General features: G+C 37.3%; 1 protein-coding gene across 1 annotated transcript in view; it reads right to left on the minus strand.

Moving 5' to 3' along the window:
• Positions 1 to 20779, minus strand: part of LOC135480635 (breast cancer anti-estrogen resistance protein 3-like) — an 86835-nt gene that overhangs the window by 64599 nt on the left and 1457 nt on the right. The window contains exons 2-3 of the mRNA XM_064760523.1: positions 18560 to 18725; positions 8668 to 8785 (exon numbers count right to left, since the gene is read on the minus strand). Coding sequence (XP_064616593.1) covers positions 8668 to 8785; positions 18560 to 18652 — 211 coding nt within the window. The 5' untranslated portion in view covers positions 18653 to 18725. The remainder of the gene's footprint in view (positions 1 to 8667; positions 8786 to 18559; positions 18726 to 20779) is intronic.

Here is a 20779-nt window from a genome sequence, read left to right on the forward strand (position 1 = left end):
CGTCAGCCTTCCATTTGGAGCTCGGAGCCTAGCAACTCATCATATATTTTACAGTAACCTGTGGATGGTCATAGATTTCCTTCAGGCTCTGCCTGGTTTTCTCCAACCATAATGCTGGCTGCCCTCATATAGCGAGACAAGAGCGAATAAATGACAGATGCTGATCTAACAAACAATTCCGAGGTTTCCAGGATTGACTGACCATTCCATCTGTCCTGAGCAAGAAGTAATGTAGCACCAAGGTTCAACAATTTGAAAACTTGTACCTTTTCTGTTCCATGAAGAAAAGCACACTCATTTCGCCACTGTTCTTCAAAGCTGTTGCAGAGAAATTATCCCTCTTTTGTACATTACATGTCTTTTCACTCAACCATCACAGAATGCGAAAATTACTTCAATATCCATTGGAGAGTTTTCTGTTTGTTGATAAAGATGTACCCCAGAAAACTACCAACAAAACAACCAAATTCTCCGTGTACATGTCAGATTCTCCACAACTCTGCCCCTCGAAGCAATGATGCGCATGATAAAACTCTGCTGACTTTACTGCGGCCAATCTTCATGGAATGCCAAAGGTTGTCCTTTTAAGCAGACAAGACAGTCTAGAAACAGTATAACCCACTGGCTACAACAGACCCAAGTCAGAACCCTCACAGGAAAGGATTCATCTTTGAGGAAACACAAGACAATGATTCTACTCGCAAAAATCTGCTTATTGTCAGGAAAGAGGATAGGCCTGTCTTGTACCTTCAGCTGATATAAGTATATACATATACCTACCTCAACAGCCAGAACAGACTAACAGAGAGAGCCTGGTATTGTTGGACTTCAGAGGCTGCGAGACTTGGTAATTGTTGACAGCTGTATTGTTGTCATTCTTTTCAGTTTATGGTCTAAACTGTTTACTGTACGTATAGCTATATACTTCAGCTTTGTATCAGGCTACTGACAATTGATTATTCGTCTCTTATGTCAGACTGTCCTCTGAGTATTTGTTTTTGAGGCCAACAATTAAGCATGTTCATTTACTAATTATTGGCTCTTTTGAAAAAATCACGGCATGAAATGATGCTCTCAGACGCTGACGACAAATAACGAATCGAGTGTGATTTGCCTAATAATAAGACGAGGATAGTTATTGCAATGTTTGCGCAGGATAAATGAAACATGGTACAGGAATTACAGCTATACTCTCCAGGTTGGCGAAACTCCAAATTTTCTGCTACATGTCATGAACACTGTTCTCAGACTGAACGAACACACGAATCTACATCCACATACTGATGGCTAAAAGAATGGCTAATTAGCAAATGGTAAATGATCTAAAATCCACCACCCCCACCCTACAAGCCCAAAAAAGAAAAAGTTATTGCATTTTGAGTGTCATAAAACAAATGTCATAAAATATTACTTTTGACGCTGAGAAGTACATTTTTCCATACATCCTACTTTCGAAACAGCAGAACAGCCAAGATCAACAGAACAGCCAAGATCAACAGAACAGCCAAGATCAATGGAACAGCTAAGATCAACAGAACAGCTAAGATCAACAGAACAGCCAAGATCAACAGAACAGCTAAGATCAACAGAACAGCTAAGATCAACAGAACAGCCAAGATCAACAGAACAGCCAAGATCAACGGAACAGTTAAGATCAACAGAACAGCCAAGATCAACAGAACAGCTAAGATCAACAGAACAGCTAAGATCAACAGAACAGCCAAGATAAACAAAACAGCTAAGATCAACATAACAGCCAAGATCAACGGAACAGCTAAGATCAACGGAACTGCTAAGATCAACGGAACAGCTAAGATCAACAGAACAGCTGAGATCAACAGAACAGCTAAGATTAACAAAACAGCTAAGATCAACAGAACTCATATAATCAGAAAAAATGTGCAACTTGCATCCTACTTTCAAAACAACAGAATAGCTAAGATCAACAGAACAGTTAAGATCAACGGAACAGCTAAGATCAACAGAACAGCTAAGATCAACAGAACAGCTAAGATCAACAGAACAGCCAAGATCAACAGAACAGCCAAGATCAAGAGAACAGCCAAGATCAACAAAACAGCTAAGATCAACAGAACAGCTAAGATCAACAGAACAGCTAAGATCAACAAAACAGCTAAGATCAACAGAACAGCTAAGATCAACAAAACAGCTAAGATCAACTGAACAGCCAAGATCAAGAGAACAGCCAAGATCAATAGAATAGCTAAGATCAACAGAACAGCTAAGATCAACACAACAGCCAAGATCAACAGAACAGCTAAGATCAATGGAACAGCTAAGATCAACACAACAGCTAAGATCAACACAACAGCCAAGATCAACTAAACAGGTAAGATCAACGGAACAGCTAAGATCAACAGAACCGCTAAGATCAACAGAACAGCTAAGATCAACAGAACAGCCAAGATTAACAGAACAGCCAAGATCAACAGAACTCATATAATCAGAAAAAATGTGCAACTTGAGTCAAGAGTGAAATTTGGATGATTTACGGTATGTTGACTGTTTCAGAGCTACTCAGACATGGAAGCCATTACACATCTGTATGTTTACATATGCAAATGCCCATGTAGGCGATGAGATAAAAACAACAAAGTAGCTGTACAGCCCATAATTCCATCCGCAGACAAAAACAGCTTACATAATACCCGCATCTCACAAGGATATAAATAGCTTAGCATTGCAACAGAATGTGACTGGAAAGGAAGTTCAACTTTTAAGGGTCATAAAACATAAATTAATCAAATTTAAGTCAAATCTCAATCATGTAACAGAGGGAGATAAAAATCAAACATGAGACAAAAGCAGTTTATATATAAATGTCCAAGAGGTGAGTGTATTGCTTTACAAAACTACACATACACTAACGCCATCAAATACTGTATTTCACCTTAAGATTAGCATTCTTAAAGTGACAAATTTAGCTTGATTCTGATCGATTCATCCACCTTAAGGAACCATTTAAGAGGTTTTTGTAAAGCTTGATTAATTTCTTATCAGAAAAACATAAGTGTTGGCATCAGAGCTAGCATTTTAAGGCCTTTAGGTGCTACTGAAAGTGCATTTTGACATGGTAGCAGTAAGCCAAGTTTAAAGTATGTTGTTAAAAATGTGTGTATCATGTACCATTACACATTCAACCTTGAAACAGGGAGTATTATTTATTTCTTCATTTGACTGTTCTTTAATTATTAGAGATATTGCACGAATGTTTCAATTTTATGACAGTGGTTAGTGTTATGTGTGAAGGAACAAAGAATGTTTGTGGTATTGAACCACCTAGCTTTGGCAATTAACTGATTAACTTTGCCACATGTGACGTGCAGCTATGGACACCATACTGGTGAAAGACATGGTCAAATGTGTTCGACTACACAAATGGTCACACAAATGGTCACACAAATGGTCACACAACTGGTCACACAACTGGTCACACAAACAGTCACACAAGCAGTCACACAAACAGTCACACAAGCATTCAAACAAGCGGTCACAAATGTGGTCACACAAACGGTCACACAAGCGGTCACACAAATGTCACACAAACAATCACACAAACGGTCACACAACTGGTCAGACAAGCAGTCAGACAAGCGGTCACACAAACGATCACACAAACGGTCAAACAAGCAGTCACACAAGCGACATTAAGTGCTTACTGTCAACAAGACAGAAAATTAAAATGTACATTATGCCATATGTATTCCTTTTCCAACCCTATCAGTGCTAGTATTCTTGGAGCTCATTGTTGGGCTGCTATAACTTTTATCGTAGATATAATCTATATTTTTTATACAGCACCATTATATCCACATTCCCCACATGCCCAAACACACAATGTTAGGCTCAGCATGTGGAGGACATAAGCACACACAGGTACACCGTAAATACAACAATTCTTCAACCTTTTTACATGGTTGCAAGGTATTTATTCAAACATATTCTGAAGATGTTAGCCTGCATAAACTGATAAAATCATACTTTTTGTGAAGCCCTTAAATGGACCAACCCAACCACTGTGGTTTTGGCCCCAAATTCAAATTAATAATGTGCATCAATTGCACTGAAAGTTACTCTTACACATCTCAAAATGTTGAGGAATTAGGGCATATGTATATATATGTAAAAATTCCTGTCTATCAACATGTACACTGTAGTTGCATGTTCCCAGTCAACATGTACCTGCCACATGTGAGCAACGATGAAACTGTGACTGGCAAAAAATGCAACCAAATCTGTGTTACATTTGATCTACATGTGTGTCTCGCACACTACCATTCTGCTACATTCATAGATTATTGGTACAGCTTAACATCTGCCACCAGTAAATAAATAAAGAAAAAACATTAGAGCTAACATTCAAAAATTACATGTAGACAAGCACTGTTTATTACAGGAATGCTGTTTATTTTCATACACATCCAGTACAAGCCAGCCTAAATTAGATCCCTGTCCAGGCAAGCTTGTAGCCAGCTATCAGCTAGCCAATATTATAGCAGCTTGCTTGTGGTTCGCATTATTTTACGACTAAAAGATATGTTTAAGGACAATTAAAACTTTACAACTTTCCCCTTCTCAAAACAATTCTGTACAGTATTTTGGCGATGTCAAGTCACATAAATTAATTAATAAATTAATTATTAATTAATTAAATTGATTAATTTTGATATTTGAAAAAGAAGATAATAATAATAATACTGTTTAGATACAATTAAATATTAGCATCTCTTAAAATTTTCCTGCCAGCTCTGAAGTAATTTTATTTGAAAACTGTGGTAATTAACTTACACTGTTTATTACACTATATCTTTACATTTCCCAAGTTCTAATGAAATTTTAATTTGAAATCAGAGACTTTGGCAATTTAATTTTCACAAATTGCATCCAAAATTGTACTCACCTTTCACATGATCTACATTTTTAAGAATTAACTGGTCGGGATGTAACTTCTATTAAAAACTTTTGTCTGTGCCCCTTCCCCCAACAAGACCCCCTTTTCCCCCCACCAGGTCCCCCTCCCTCACAAGACCCAACAATCTGACCCTTTGTAATCAGGTTGTTTTATCCCCTAACACCCATGTTTTGACCCCAAACCCCCCACAATCCCAAGGAAGGTTAGTCAAGGTCGTGTTAAACCCATATCTACAGTAAGGAAGCCAGACAGACAGCTTTCCTCTACAGCTGGTTATCATCGGCCTCCCACAAGTCTACACCCTTACATCCTTACCCCTCCCCCCCCCCACTCCTCCTCCCCAGCCATATGTACATACATGAACCTACATGATTAATGTACATGTGTATTATGACTATAAATCCATTCATACTGTAACATGTTCTGTTTACAATTTGCACCTTCAAAGAGTACATGCAGTAGGTACGGCCATTGGTAGACTATCCCAGCCCAAACTGTGAGGGCCCAGGGGTAAAGTTTTAGGGTGCTGGAGGGAGGGGGTGGGGTGGGGGGGGGGGGGGGAGATGGAGAGATGCCCTTGAATCGCTTTATGGGGTTTTTATTCCTCACATAGATCCATTATAGACTTGTGTGCTTGACAGTCTACAGTGCAAGTCTGTGCATGGGCCTTTATTTTGTTGGACACCAATGAATTGGTTTGATTTTACTTTTGGTTTCTTTCTTTATTTTTTTTATTTTTTTTTATGACACCTGGTATGGTTATGGCTATGCTGGCTGTATAAAGCTTCTGACCTCGCTGTCCAGTAACTGGAACAGCCTTGATTTCACGTCATAACTTTACATCACAATACATTTGTCTGTATATAAGCATAGAGATATCTAAAAGAAAAGACAATGCTAGACCAAATGTATACACAGTGATAACATATTCCACAAGAAGTTTAAAAACCATACTTTTTCTATTTCTCTGATTTTGTTTTTTATTTATTTTAATTGATTGGTGTTTTACGCTGTACTCAAGAATATTTCATTACAACGGCGGCCAGCATTATGGTGGAAGGAAACCAAACAGAGCCCAGGGGAAACCCACGACCATCCGCAGGTTCCTGGCAGGCCTTCCCACGTACTCTCTGATGTTACATAGCAGAGACATCACAATTAAATTAAGTAAGCAAAATAATTCACACCGAGGAAGTGGAAGAGAGTGTAATGCTATCAATTTTAACCAATCAGATGCGAGTTATTTCAACAACCTGAGAAGGCAGCTGTAGATTTTCGCTGGCATCAACCATATACCATTTTGCATTTGTACCAAATATGAGCCTGGGGTAAGAGCGACGCAACATCCTACACATATCCCATGTTTCTCCAACATGGCACCTTCCATGACTTCGTAAGAATTCCAGATTAAAAGTTTACTTATTGCGTCATCAAGCACATCAAAAAAAAAAATAATTCAGGATAATAATGGACTTTAATTGTCTTTTTTTTTTAAGATAATACTTTGTACAGAAATAAAAACCAAAATGAATGTAAGTAAAGCTAATCACTGTCATATATATACAGACCTCTCTGATTGAATCCATTCATATGTCTAATGTACAAAGTTCAGTTTTAAGTGTATTTAGTGTTCGATAAACAAAGTTTGTAATAAATTATTCAAATTATGTCATAACAGAACAAGTACACCATTTAACTATTTAGCCGTTCCTTTGAATTTTTATTATTATTATTATTATTATTATTATTATTATTATACACATTATTAATTAAATTACCTTGCAATTACCTTGCAATTCACTTGTTTCTTTGTGTACATATGTTTATATGTATGCTTGGGGTTGAATGTCGTACTTAACAATTTATCAGTCATGCATGTATGACAATGACGAGTCATTAGGTGAGTGTACATATATTGTGATAATGTGTTTTCTTGTGGCCCATGCTGCCCAAGTGCTGCCGCCAGTGATATGAAGTGCTGAAGACACAAGACATAATGCAACACCCAGTCACATTATACTGACACCAGGCCAACAGTCACATTTCCTTGCTCTAACCTCTCTGTTCTGAGTGTCAAGCGAAGCAGCAGTTGATGGAGGGTAGTTGGGGACAGTGGGTGCAGATTTTTGAAAAAGGCATAGATTTGAAATTACTGAGGGTTGGGGGGCTTCTGGTAATTATCTTCAAGTAAGTTTGCTTCTTTTCGTCTTTTTTTTCTGTTTTTTTTTTTTGTTTGTTTTTTTTTTTCCTTCTTTTTCTCTTTTTTTTATCAATTTTTGCAAATTTATTTTAGGATGCAACACTGAATAATGATTTAACGATCAGACTTTGAAATAAAATAAAACAAAAATCTGTCACAAGTCACATGCAAATTTTGAGACTTCTACTAGTACAGTATGAATACACTTGAATTATATATTTTCTGTAACCATTTGCTGAACAAAAATGCAATTCTGCAGAGAAATAAAATTCATAAAATACTATACGTTTGATACTTAATCTCACAAATCCCCAGTAGGGCATCAACCAGCCTTCCAAACAAACCTTAAAACATCTTTCAAACATGGCTACAGAGCTCTCAGAACCAGGCCAAATGAGTAACTTAGTAAATTTAGAAAGTTTCAGTCAAATGCAGTACAAAATAATTTGTATCCCATTATATACTCTTCACAGTCTTCAAAATGTCTGACCCACATTTAGGCTCATAGTGACACACCTTCCACACAATCATTTATCACGGTGATCCAGAGGAGACACTACACCTACTGATGCTGTCTCACAGTTCTTCTTATTATACTGTACTAATAATATACACATACTGGCGGAGCTATCTTGGGATTCCTCCTAAATATTTACCCTAGGAAGCAAATATTCCTGCTGCCCATCCGCAGATCTAACAACAGTTTAGCCGAGACTTTCAGCAGTACCGTCACCGCAGGACAACTGTGTATCCAAAACCTCGTAAACAGTTCCACCCTCTTCTATCACAGTAAATATACAATGATGTCCTATTGCAGTCACTGATAATACATGTAGTATTTCTGTGATCTGAGGGTAGTTAAAAGTTTACATGCCCCAGTCAATGGTTTGTGGTGAAGGAAAAAATGATGAGGCCAGACAAAGTTTAACCACTGTTGATGAGACTGAACACTATGGCATAACCTAAATGGGGTTCTAAAGCTTTCCTCAAAGCAAAGCAAATCTAGCCACACACGAAACCTCAATCAAGGTATTTCTCTTGATTTCAGTTGTGTTAACAAAAATCACTGCCTGTCACTTGTGACAGGTCAACCCGCAAAACATTTTGGCCACTGACTACCCGCCCCTTTTTATTGAATATAAGTACTGTACATGCCGTACATACCCAATAATCTTAGGGACACATGTATATTTGTTGAAGCCGAAAGTGAAGTGAAGTGAGGCCGTAAGAAGGTCTGCCAGCAAACTGCGGATGGTCGTGGGTTTCCCCGGGGCTCTGCTCGGTTTTCTCCCACCATAATGCTGGCCGTCGTCATATAAGTGAAATATTCTTGAGTATGGCGTAAAACACCAATCAAATAAATAAATAAATATATATGTTGATGTTGATGTTCAGTCCGTTACATTCCTTGGATTATTTACCACATTTTCTTCATCCACGCCGACCATGGACACTTTTTTGTGATTATATTTCAAAAGACGTACATTTCAAAAGGCATGATGGGCAGGTGTCATCCAAAATATTTAACACTTACCTTGTGCTTTTTCATATTTCATCTTGAGCACCTGAAGACTGGAGATTAGTTTGGCTCTGTGAGCTGATATCTTCACCCCAAGTCCTCTAAGGTCCCCTTCTGTTATTGTAAGGAGCTCCTGTAACAAGTGGTATAAATTAAAGTTTAATCTGGAGAGTTTGTAACCACCAACTTTCTAAGGTCCTCTCCTCTGACCGAGTCATCTATAACGGGAGGTACAAATTACAGGTGAGTAACTCACGACTAACTGACGCGCAAATATCAAGTTTAATCTGGAGAGGTTGTAACCACCAACTTTCTAAGGTCCCCTTCTCTGACTGTGTCATCTATAATGAGAGGTACTAATTACAGGTGACTAACTGACATACAAATATGTTTAATTTGGCCACATATGTGCAAAACTCATAACCCCTAACTTCTTTAAGTCCCTGCTCTGTGAGTAGCTACTCTGACTGTCTGACTGACAAGCAAAATTGATGATCACTATACTGTGAAGCTACTCTAGCAAAAAGTTACAAATTACAGGTGAGGAACTGATAACTGATAAGCAAAATTGATGATCACTATACTGTGAAGCTACTCTAGCAAAAAGTTACAAATTACAGGTGAGGAACTGATAACTGACAAGCAAAATTGATGATCACTATACTGTGAAGCTACTCTAGCAAAAAGTTACAAATTACAGGTGAGGAACTGATAATTGAGAAGCAAAATTGATGATCACTATGCTGTGAAGCTACTCGAGCAAAAAGTTACAAATTACAGGTGAGGAACTGATAATTGAGTAGCAAAATTGATGATCACTATACTGTGAAGCTACTCTAGCAAAAAGTTACAAATTACAGGTGAGGAACTGATAATTGAGAAGCAAAATTGATGATCACTATACTGTGAAGCTACCCTTGCAAAAAGTTACAAATTACAGGTGAGAAACTGATAACTGATAAGCAAAATTGATGATCACTATACTGTGAAGCTACTCTAGCAAAAAGTTACAAATTACAGGTGAGGAACTGATAACTGACAAGCAAAATTGATGATCACTATACTGTGAAGCTACTCTAGCAAAAATTTACAAATTACAGGTGAGGAACTGATAATTGAGAAGCAAAATTGATGATCACTAGACTGTGAAGCTACTCTAGCAAAAAGTTACAAATTACAGGTGAGGAACTGATAACTGATAAGCAAAATTGATGATCACTATACTGTGAAGCTACTCTAGCAAAAAGTTACAAATTACAGGTGAGGAACTGATAATTGAGAAGCAAAATTGATGATCACTATACTGTGAAGCTACCCTTGCAAAGAGTTACAAGTTACAGGTGAGAAACTGATAACTGATAAGCAAAATTGATGATCACTATACTGTGAAGCTACTCTAGCAAAAAGTTACAAATTACAGGTGAGAAACTGATAACTGATAAGCAAAATTGATGATCACTATACTGTGAAGCTACTCTAGCAAAAAGTTACAAATTACAGGTGAGGAACTGATAACTGATAAGCAAAATTGATGATCACTATACTGTGAAGCTACTCTAGCAAAAAGTTACAAATTACAGGTGAGGAACTGATAACTGACAAGTAAAATTGATGATCACTATACTGTGAAGCTACTCTAGCAAAAAGTTACAAATTACAGGTGAGGAACTGATAACTGACAAGCAAAACTTGATGATCACTATACTGTGAAGCTACTCTAGCAAAACGTTACAAATTACAGGTGAGGAACTGATAACTGATAAGCAAAATTGATGATCACTATACTGTGAAGCTACTCTAGCAAAAAGTTACAAATTACAGGTGAGGAACTGATAACTGATAAGCAAAATTGATGATCACTATACTGTGAAGCTACTCTAGCAAAAAGTTACAAATTACAGGTGAGGAACTGATAACTGACAAGTAAAATTGATGATCACTATACTGTGAAGCTACCCTTGCAAAGAGTTACAAATTACAGGTGAGGAACTGATAAGTGACAAGCAAAAACGAAGATTGATTTGGCTCTGTGTGCAGAGGTTGTGACATCTAACTCTCCGAGATCCTCTTCTCCTGTTTGGAGCAGCTCCTATAACGAGAGGTACATATCACCTACACTGACTGACTGACTGACTGATTGACAAGCAAGATGATTACTATATTTGACTTAAAAGTTTGTCAGTGACAATGTAATACACTTTGCCTCAGTCTGTCTATCTTAATCCCCGGTTCCACTGATCTTTTGTGTTGTGAGAAAGGTGTTTGGAGGTTTGCTTGGAAGGCTGAATGGTATATCCTATTGGAAAATGTAAGCTTCAGTCCTCAAAGAAATATATAACCACCTTTATCTGCCTCTGGAAAATGCACTTTTGAGGGCAAGTTTTTAGGGCATATACTGTAATTTGGACCAAGGTGCAATTTTTCACCATGTATTTGATTGACTTTCATTTGCCACACTCTAGAATTCTTCATTTATGAAATCCTGTGCCAGTCATGATTATGTAAGGGGGAAACCACACATTATCAAAGGTAAACCATACATTACCAAATGTAAACTACACATTACCAAAGGTAAACCACACATTACCAAATGTAAACCACACATTACCAAAGGCAAACCACACATTACCATCATGAAACCACCCATTATCAGGATGAAACCACACATCACCAGAGATAAATCACACATTACCAGGGAAAGCACACATTACCAGAGATAAATCACACATTACCAGGGCAAAACCACACATTATCAGAGATAAACCACATAATACCAGGGAAAGCACACATTACCAGGGTGAAACCACACATTACCAAAGGTAAACCACACATTACCAGCGTGAAACCACCCATTATCAGGATGAAACCACACATTACCAGAGATAAACCACACATTACCAGGGAAAGCACACACTACCAGGATGAAACCACACATTACCAGAGATAAACCACACATTACCAGGGAAAGCACACATTACCAGGGTGAAACCACACCATACCAGGGTGAAACCACACATTACCAGAGATAAACCACATAATACCAGGGAAAGCACACATTACCAGTGTGAAACCACCCATTATCAGGATGAAACCACACATTACCATTGTGAAACCACCCATTATCAGGATGAAACCACACATTACCAGGGTGAAACCACCCATTATCAGGATGAAACCACACATTACCAGGGTGAAACCACATGATACCAGGGCGAAACCCCAAATTATCATGATGAAACCACATATTACCAGGGGGAACCCTACAGTACCAGGAGAAAACTACTGCACCTCACCAGGTATCTGATACACCTCCTGACATAAAGCTACAATCCAACGAGCAACAGCTGGATTTGAACACGCAATCTCATCTGACAATTAAGGGCTGGGGGGGGGATCTTTCCGCAGAACTGATGAATATGCATTTCCAGTCTTCTCAACCAAGGAGGAACCTGATCCCTGTTCATAACACCAGGGCAGGATAACACCACCTTTCGATTTTTGGTACCAAATGAAATTCAAAAGAAAGAGAACAGGTCATTTCAATAAAAGGATGGAATATGAGGGATCTTTCAGAAACTTAGTAACAGTATGGATTTGAGTCTTGCGTTTGTCTGTATATATACCCCACACATAGCCCAGGCATTTATGTTCCACCACTTGAAGCAAAAGAGACTCAGGGTTATAAAAAAAAAAACTGCAGAGAGTCACGGAATGTACCATCTCATCCTCTCAACAAAGAATGCCATTTGTCTCCCTGGACAAAAAAATTTTTTTTTTTCGTCAGCCTGTTTTTCTTCTTGCACGGATAATTAACAAGGTGATGCTGATGTGTTAAGCACATGTGATAGACAAACACGTTAAATAGCTTAAGGTCATAGGTCTACACTGTTAGGCAACTATATGTGGTCATTAGGGTCCCTCTATGGCTTAGTCGCCTAACGTGTTGTTGTCACAGCTGATTGGCTCTTTGACCAGTCTTAAATCAAGCTCTGGTACTGTGTTTCAGCTGTGGCTTTATGTCTGGACAATTGTCAGGTACCTTACAAGGCAAAGGTCATGGTTTGCTCAAGCCACTCTGAATTCCTTCACCCGTAAACCCAACTGCTGTTAAAATTGTTTGACATTGCTAAAAACCAATTAAATAACAGAATAACAGAAATTCCTACCGACATTTAGGCAAAAAGTTTAAATGTTAATTACACATTTTAATGCGAACTAAATTTAGAAAGTAATTTTACCAATGACAACATTATAATTGAAATGTGCAGGTATGACCAGCATTCAGCTTGAGCTAGGTGCCCTATTGGCTTTTCACGCATTATCACGCGAGATCTGTAATATTGGAGCGTGGACCGTAAACAAGAATTTGCGAGTCAGGTTGTCTGTCTGGCCGAGAAAAGACAATACTGCACCATAATGTTCAACATTAAGCCAGATGAATTTCAGAACTTATAATACAATCTTTCAGAAAATATATATATACATGTATGTACATGTACCTGTACTGTAAAGAACCTAAAAATAAAGGCAAATAAATGTCCTGAGACTTGTGGGTATTTTCCTCGTGAAATATCCATGTAAATCAGGGGCATAAATCACATACATGTACACCAAGAATGTTAAAGAAACTTTCTTGTAACTTCTGTGTTTCCTTTGTCACTTTTCTTTATTTCCTTTCTAATTTTTTTTTTTTTTAATGTTTTCCTTAGATCATGATTTTATGTATTATGAATCTGGTTATTTTACTTCAAGGTTTGTTTCATATCATCATACCAATGCGGTCGCTGTGAGTTCAAGTCCAGCTCATGCTGGCTTCCTCTCCGGCCGTATGTGGGAAGGTCTGCCAGCAACCTGCGGATGGTCGTGGGTTTCGCCCGGGCTCTGCCCGGTTTCCACCCACCATAATGCTGGCCGCCGTCGTATAAGTGAAATATTCTTCACTACGGCGTAAAACACCAATCAAATAAATAAATAAATAAATCATATCATCATTTCAGGTACTTCATTTTAATACGTCCACAAAAATGCAATTTACATCTTTAATACAAGTAATAAAAATTTCACAGAGAGCTCCACCTATGTTAAATTTTATGTAGTTTAAAAAGGGTAGCCAAAATTATTGCCTTTCTGTACATACCCTGTGCTATTTACAGAGTTAAAGTCATTCCAAAGTTTGAAGAAGTTATGATGCTACCTGCTTTAATTAATTAAAGCTACTAATTTTTGAATGGCAACACATACACAGACAAGGCAGACATTTTGTGATATATTAATATTCTCGCTATTCTAATAAAGTAGCAAAAATTTGGATTTAACTTGTGCTGACTGATGTTTTGCCAAAAATCTCCAGCCCCTTAACAGCTTTAATAATTTTTGCGCATTCATTTTTTTGTTACTGTTATTTATTTATTTATTTGATTGGTGTTTTAAGCCGTACTCAAGAATATTTCACTTATACGACGGCGGCCAGCATTATGGTGGGTGGAAACCGGGCACAGCCCGGGGGAAACCCATGACAATCCGCAGGTTGCTGGCAGGCCTTCCCACTTACGGCCGGAGAGGAAGCCAGCATGAGCTGGACTTGAACTCACAGCGACCGCATTGGTGAGATTCTCCTGGGTCATTATGCTGCGCTAGCGCGCTACCCGACTGAGCCACGGAGGCCCCCCGTTTTTGTTACTGAGGCAAAGTAATACAAAGACACCAATCTTTATGAATTGATAAACTGATTGATTTGTACTTTGATCAGTAATTTATCAATATATTACGTAAACCTGTGCACCCAAAAGATTATCTGCATGTGCACCCTTTTTTAAAAAATCTAATTGTACGCAGTTCCCTGGTGTGACCACAAAAGTTTGTAGACCTACTGCGTACTTCATCTTTTGTAAAAACTACTATGTTGACTTATTTAAATTTGTCTCGTATTATAATCTTGTAATTTGGGATACGCACTAGGACACTAGTGTACACCTCTTGAAATTGTTCAGATTATTATTACTATTGTTGGTCAACTCCTAAAATTGCAATATCTCCAAAACTGGTAAAGGTAGAAAAACCAAACTTCATAAGGAACATATGAAGGAACTTTTGACGTTTTCAGCTCTATTACTGATAAGCTAAAAAAATCGTCTTCTTCAAAACAGCTAAACCTATGGAGATAAACTTTTCGCTTACAGCTTTTAGGTGGATCGCCCTACCCATAATGTAAAAAAATTTTTAGGTAGGTCAATTTTTCAAACTGCTTAAAATCATTAAACAAACCAATTCCCTGGTGCCCCTTGACGTCACAATTACAAGTCTGCAAGAATTATTTTTGTACTTCCTGTTGTTTTTGTGTTATGACCGAAAAACCAACCAAAATTTGACAAATCATCCTGTGTAAATAACACAGGAGCTTCGTGCTAGATTGCATGAAACCATTAACTGCCAACCATGGGAATAGGCATCAGCTTTGCAACAATGTATTCTTTCTGTATTTTGTCCTGGGCTATCAGCAGAAGATCAAAGCCTCCTAGTCTCTAGGCTGGTTTTCAGTACTTGGCGAACTTGTAAATGAAGCCTGGCAGTGTAGGGTTCAAATCCAGTACATGTCCCGTTTCCATTTCCTTATTTTTTTTCTCATTTTTTCTTCTTTTTGCTGATCAGTCTTGAAAATCTAGTTATTATTCTTCTTAGTCCACTCGTAAAATTGCAATATCTCTAAAACTGGTAAAGATAGAAAAACCAAACTTTGGCGTTCTAATGAGGAACATCCATTTATGAAGCAACTGCTGACGATTTCTGCTGTTTTACCAGTCACATGATCTAGCCATTATTTTGAAACGGATGAGACAAACTTTTTGTTTACAGTTTTTAGGAGGATCCCCCTACCCATATTGTACGAAACTTTATTGTGGTATGCAAATAAGGCCAAAACTGACCAATGAACTTGGCCCAAAAGTAGGTCAATTTTAAAACTGCTTCAAATCAGTAAACAAACACACTATCTGGTGTCCACTGAGAAATCTGCAAGAATTATCGAGCTTTGTGTTGTTTTCATGTTTTGACCAGAAAAACAACAAAAATCTGACAAAACCGTCCTATGTAAATAACACGGGAGCTTCATGTTTGACTGGATGAAATTATTGACTGCAGTTTACCACCGGAAGGGTCATCAGCTCTGCGACAATGTATTCTTTGTCTTCTACTCTCCAGCACAAACTTAACAACAATGTATTCTTTCTGTCTTTTGTTCTCGGGTATCAGCAGAAGAACAAAGCCACCCAATCTCTATTCTAGTCTTCATTACTTGGCCAATCATAAATGATGCTTGGCAGTGTAGGGTTCAAATCCAGTACATTCCTTTACATTTTTTCATGTTTTTTACCATTGTCATGAACTTTATAGACATCAGGCTACCTACCAGAAGTGGTAAAGTCTAGTCGTGTGGACAAGGTTGTTTTTCCATTGTTCTGATTACAGTGATTTTACAAAAATAGAAAACACTCTGAGAAACAATACTCAGATTTTGTTAAGCCTAATTAAAATTAAAAATTTTGTCCTTTTTTTCCAGCTGTATGTGGCTAGACTTGTTTGGTAACCTGTATACACACATGCATGTGGCTCATTTTAACATGGTATCAGTATGAAAACGTGTAACTGTCAAATAACACTTGTAAATTTCATTTCACAAACCAAAATATTCATGCTACGTCACTCTTTAAAACCACCGTCCCTTACAGTGAAAGACAGCACCTGACTTATGTTTTATGTCCACTGAAAGACTACAATTCAAAGTATTTTAAATATTAAGATTAAATATTTTTTTAGCTTTTCTTCAACCCAGCTTGACACAGCCTCAGCACGTCTCCATTATTGAGGGCAAGGTGACGTAACGTTTACTTTTGCTCCCTAACGTTTTCCGCATAATAGTTTAAGCAGTAGCCCATGACAGACAAATGCTGTGGAGTTCGGCACTGAAGTGATAAATATAGTTTATCTTGGAAACTGGACATACTAGAAGTTGTTGTACCACCACATTCATGCTAAATTCTTAAACAAATTGAAACAAATCTAAGTACCACTGAGGCTGATCTAGGCATTCGACTGTGGCTGGATTTTATGCCTTAATTTTGTAGCAATGGCTTCTAAGATGAAGGCATTGCTGACCTAGTTATTGCGGACGTCACAGAAAGCACCATGGCTTGAACACCATGTTTCATTAATTTTACTGTATTTTATAAAAGAAAAACAGAAAAAAATTTCTTTGTATGCAAGAAAGATAATGGAACAAAATTTAAATTCTTCAGTTGTAATACATTCAGAGAAAAAAAAAATTGTAAAATTTTTAATTAATTTTAAGCGTTGCCCGGTGAGATGCCATCTTCTAAATCCCATAAACCCTTGGTACCTCTAATGAACGTTGTTTCCTAATAAATATATACAAGTAAATCATATATACATACTTTTATCTACATACTTATAATTATATTGTTGTTTTTCGAATTTTATCTAAGGTTTGGTTCTTTCAGAAAGTGGTTTTAAACATGATGTCTATTTTGGTTTTATGTTAAGTGTTCTCCATGGTATCAAAAACCATTCACTGGCTCCTGTTTTAAACCTGTTCTCGCCATGTTATGGCTGAAAAATTGCCAATGCACCCTTAGGCCATAATCAGTCATTCATTCATTGTAATGAATGTTACACTGACTTGGATACTTGTTATTTATAAACTGCTGACTAAACGCTAAAATGAAGCGACAAAGAAATATATCTGGGGAGATGATTGTGGTTTGGACCAAGACGCCATGATATTGTCTCGCATAACTTGTGACACCATATTACACGGTTTGTAAATCAACTTAGTTTACGTCCGTAAATGATACAGACCTTCCCCACAACACTTTGTGAAATGATCCTTCGGCTACACATAACTAAATCATTGTAAACGATCTAAGAATGATGTCTTATGCAGTAGTTATCATGTCATTTCAAGGAGTGAATGGGTAAAGGCCTAGTCACAGCTTACGCCAAGCGATCTGATAGCAATGTGTTTGATTGGACAAAATTCTGAAGATGGCTGCCTCGGCTCACACCAGCCAATTATGCAGTATTGTTATTTGGTTTTACATGCTATTCAGTGAAATTTCATTAAAATAATAAAGTATGAAACTTTCTAGAAAGCTTAAATATCCTGCTTTCAACTGAGATATGTTTTAGCCACGTGCTGTCTTTCACCCTAAATTTTTGCTACTACAGACACGTAACAAGTTAGCAAAACCATGTAACAAGTGTTATTCTTCAACATATTGAATTACATCTACAGTTGGCAGGGGAAAATGCACATTGAGGCCTTAAAAATGATAAACTAACATTTAAATTTTTCTCATAAGATATTAATCCAACTTCACCAAAAAAGAACCTCTTTAGTGCCCCTGTAAGGTAGATGAATTAATTAGGAATCAAGCAAAATGCATCACTCGAAAAGTGCTAACTTTACGTGAATTACAGCATTCATTTTGCATACAGGTCGAATGGATAGACATACTAACAGAATATCGCAAAGACCAATATGCCAAAAACCAAATATTTAAGGCCAATAAAATATATCCTCTGGATCTGGATCGGAGAGTAACTGAACATAACACACCGATATGAGGCTCATTTCACAAATCCTGCTTAGCGCTACATTCATGAAACTACCATGGCGATAATGTGCCTACAATACAAGTGATCATGGTAGTTATGTACAAATAAGTACGTGCCAAGATCACAAAGCAATCTTAGATTGAAGTTAAAATTTTACTCATTAAATTTGGTATTAGCTGAAATTTGTTGCAGAATAACTTTCCCAGAATTTACATTTACATCAGGCAATTGTTTCGTGATTCATGATTTTGTGAGGCCTGATCATCAGGTGCCTTACCTCAACCCCTGAGAACTGATCAAAGATTGGCAGGTATTCCAGCAGACCTGTTGCCTCCAGCCAGGTGCTGATGGGAATGTGCATGGAGGACATTGTCAGCAGAGGTTTAGCAACAGGTGCTCTGGCTGACTAAAGGGAGGCAACTCTTCACATCTCCAGCATACAGCTGTGAACAGATAACACTCAGTTTATTTATTTATCAGACTGATTGTTGTTTAACACCATACTTAGTTATATGAATTATTCATTTATATAATGGCGGAGAGTTTTATGAGTGGAGGGAACCTGTGTGCCAAATCCACCAACTTTTTATAGTTACTGCTGAACTTTCTCCCGTGTGACACACAGTAAACACAATACTGGTGAATGATAGTGGTCTTAATTGAACTGTCACAAGAGACTTTAAAAGAGGAAGTTGTAACTTCCTTGCTTGGCATTCAGCATGAAGGGGATAGTGCAACTACCGGTTGACCCGTATCAGTATAATGGCTCAGGTGGGGCAGCTTATTTGCTTTCGGTAAGGCGTCTCAGTGAATCAGCACTAGATAAAAAAGCAGTGTAAATCCGTCCTGCAACAAGGAGACACATTACATGCACTCTAAGGATTCCTTCGCCGTCATATGACTGGAAAATTGTTAAGTACGACGTTAAAACCCCAAGCACTCACTCACTCACTCATAATAAGCACATTTTTATTTGAAGATGCCTCGAATTTTTTTACTCATATGGTGAGCCACAATGTCAGAATTTCATTTAACAATGAAGTTCTCTTTTACATCTCCTTTCTGACATAAAGGCATGTGAAAAATTTGGGGTTTGTATTACGTTTATTTCATAGAATAAAATAGATGCTAGTATAATGCAAGTTTAGTTTGTGTATGTTGGTCGGCTAATTTTATATTTATTTTATTTTCTTTCATGCAGAATGAATTCTATGGTTATTACATGATACATGTAAAACACAGATCTATTCTGGACATTCTAAAAATTCTTTCTGAAGATCCGATTATTACAGATTTGTATTTCATATCTGCTGAAAAATATCCAATTACAGCTAGGTTTCAATGAAGAAAAAATAATAAAAAATGAAATGCCCATGATTTTAGAAAAAAAAAACTTTGGTTAAGGTGGTTTTTGTTAGAATAACATTTTAATTCGAAAATAAACTTGAATGAAATATGACGCTGATATCTTCCATCAGTGTAGTACGTATAGCTTCAAAAATAAAATTTATTTATTTGATTGGTGTTTTACGCCGTAGTGAAGAATATTTCACTTATACGACAGCAGTGAGCAGAGGAAACCGAGCAGAGCTTGGGGGAAACCCACGACCATCCACATGTTACTGGAAGACCTTCCCACGTACCAAAAACAAAATAATCAAAACTTCAAAAGTTATAAGCTATATTTAGTTTGATTATTTATTTGATTTCTTTGATTGGTGTTTAAGGTTGTGGTACATAGAGGCAGTCAGCGGCTGACACGTACATGTAGCTTTAAGGTCTAACCACTGTCCTTTGCCAGTTACCTGCCAAAACCTCCTGACTTAAAGCCACAGCAAATATACCAACAGCTGGAAGCACAGCCTCACATCCGCATATCTGAGAAAGTCTCCATGAACTCTACTTGTCACACAAAGTTTACAGCATGATGAGAACCAATTGACCCAGGCTGGTCTGCTTGAGATCATTAATCAAAAACTGGAACACATATAATACTGTAATTCTTCAACATTTTCAAATGTTTGCAGGATGTTTATTCAAGCATATTCTCAAGGCGTTATGCTTTGTAGACTGTTAGAATTATGCTTTTTGTGAAAGCTCTGAAATTGGCCAATCCAACTTATGTAGTTTTTGTCTCCAAAATCAAATTACAAATGTGCATAAATTGCACTGAAAGTTGCTCTTTCACATGTGAAATTGTTGAGGAATTAGGGTAGTTAGTAATTGAAAACTGAAACATTTAACTGAACATGGTGAATCTTACATGTACAATAATCCAAGTACCTTAACAATATAAATTCTGTGAGCCTATATATACACAAGTCTTCCAACTGCCGGCCTAGAATTAATGTTCAGATTTTTCACATGTGAATGTATCACTGACAAGCTCAATACGCTTGAAGTTATTCTTACAGCAATAATCGCTGTATTCTGATAAAATCATCGAATGCTTTTTTTTTTTTCTAAAACCAACCAGGTCAATGTCAGTATTTTCTTT

The sequence above is a fragment of the Liolophura sinensis genome, chromosome 13 (assembly GCF_032854445.1).
Source record: "Liolophura sinensis isolate JHLJ2023 chromosome 13, CUHK_Ljap_v2, whole genome shotgun sequence".
Lineage (NCBI taxonomy): Eukaryota > Metazoa > Mollusca > Polyplacophora > Chitonida > Chitonidae > Liolophura > Liolophura sinensis.